Source organism: Penaeus monodon, chromosome 34 (assembly GCF_015228065.2).
Source record: "Penaeus monodon isolate SGIC_2016 chromosome 34, NSTDA_Pmon_1, whole genome shotgun sequence".
Lineage (NCBI taxonomy): Eukaryota > Metazoa > Arthropoda > Malacostraca > Decapoda > Penaeidae > Penaeus > Penaeus monodon.
The window spans coordinates 31,573,353-31,573,911 of NC_051419.1; the positions used below are offsets into that span (position 1 = coordinate 31,573,353).

Sequence of the window (559 nt, forward strand, 5' to 3'; positions counted from 1 at the left end):
CATACTCGTATTTCAATTGATTAATTTCCTATTTATACCCAATAACCAAAGTCGATGTATATTTCCCTTGGTGTAAAAGATATATGAACGAAAGAGAATGTATTGTTCCGATAAAGATCTAAGCTTGCAATGTGATTCCTCATTCATTTTCATCCAATTATCTCTCCCCCCCCTCCTCTCTTCCCTCCTTCCCCCCTCCCTCCCCCCCTCCCCCCTACAGTAAGAAATACGAGGTCACGGCCCTCGCCCTTCACGAGGCCATCCCAGGTCACCACTTCCACTCCGCCTACACGAGGATGAACCCTGCCACGCCCGATTTTCGGAAATACATCGACGGCACGAGAATGGGCGACGTTCCAGCGAAGTTTCCCCTGCACACCGTTTTCGTCGAGGGCTGGGGTCTCTACGCCGAGCTGCTGGGAGAGGAATTGGGTCTCTATGCCGACTCGTACCAGAGGTGATTTTTCCTTGGCTTCGTTTGAATTCCCGTTGGTCGCGGTCTCGGGAGTTCTGTATAGCATTGTGTTCGACTTGATTCAGGTTTTATTAGGTTCAATTT

At 49.2% G+C, this 559-nt stretch overlaps 1 protein-coding gene across 1 annotated transcript in view; it reads left to right on the forward strand.

Moving 5' to 3' along the window:
- Nucleotides 1–559, forward strand: part of LOC119594887 — a 100,253-nt gene that overhangs the window by 97,599 nt on the left and 2,095 nt on the right. The window contains exon 11 of the mRNA XM_037943962.1: nt 221–457. Within this exon, the coding sequence (XP_037799890.1) occupies nt 221–457 (237 nt within the window). The remainder of the gene's footprint in view (nt 1–220; nt 458–559) is intronic.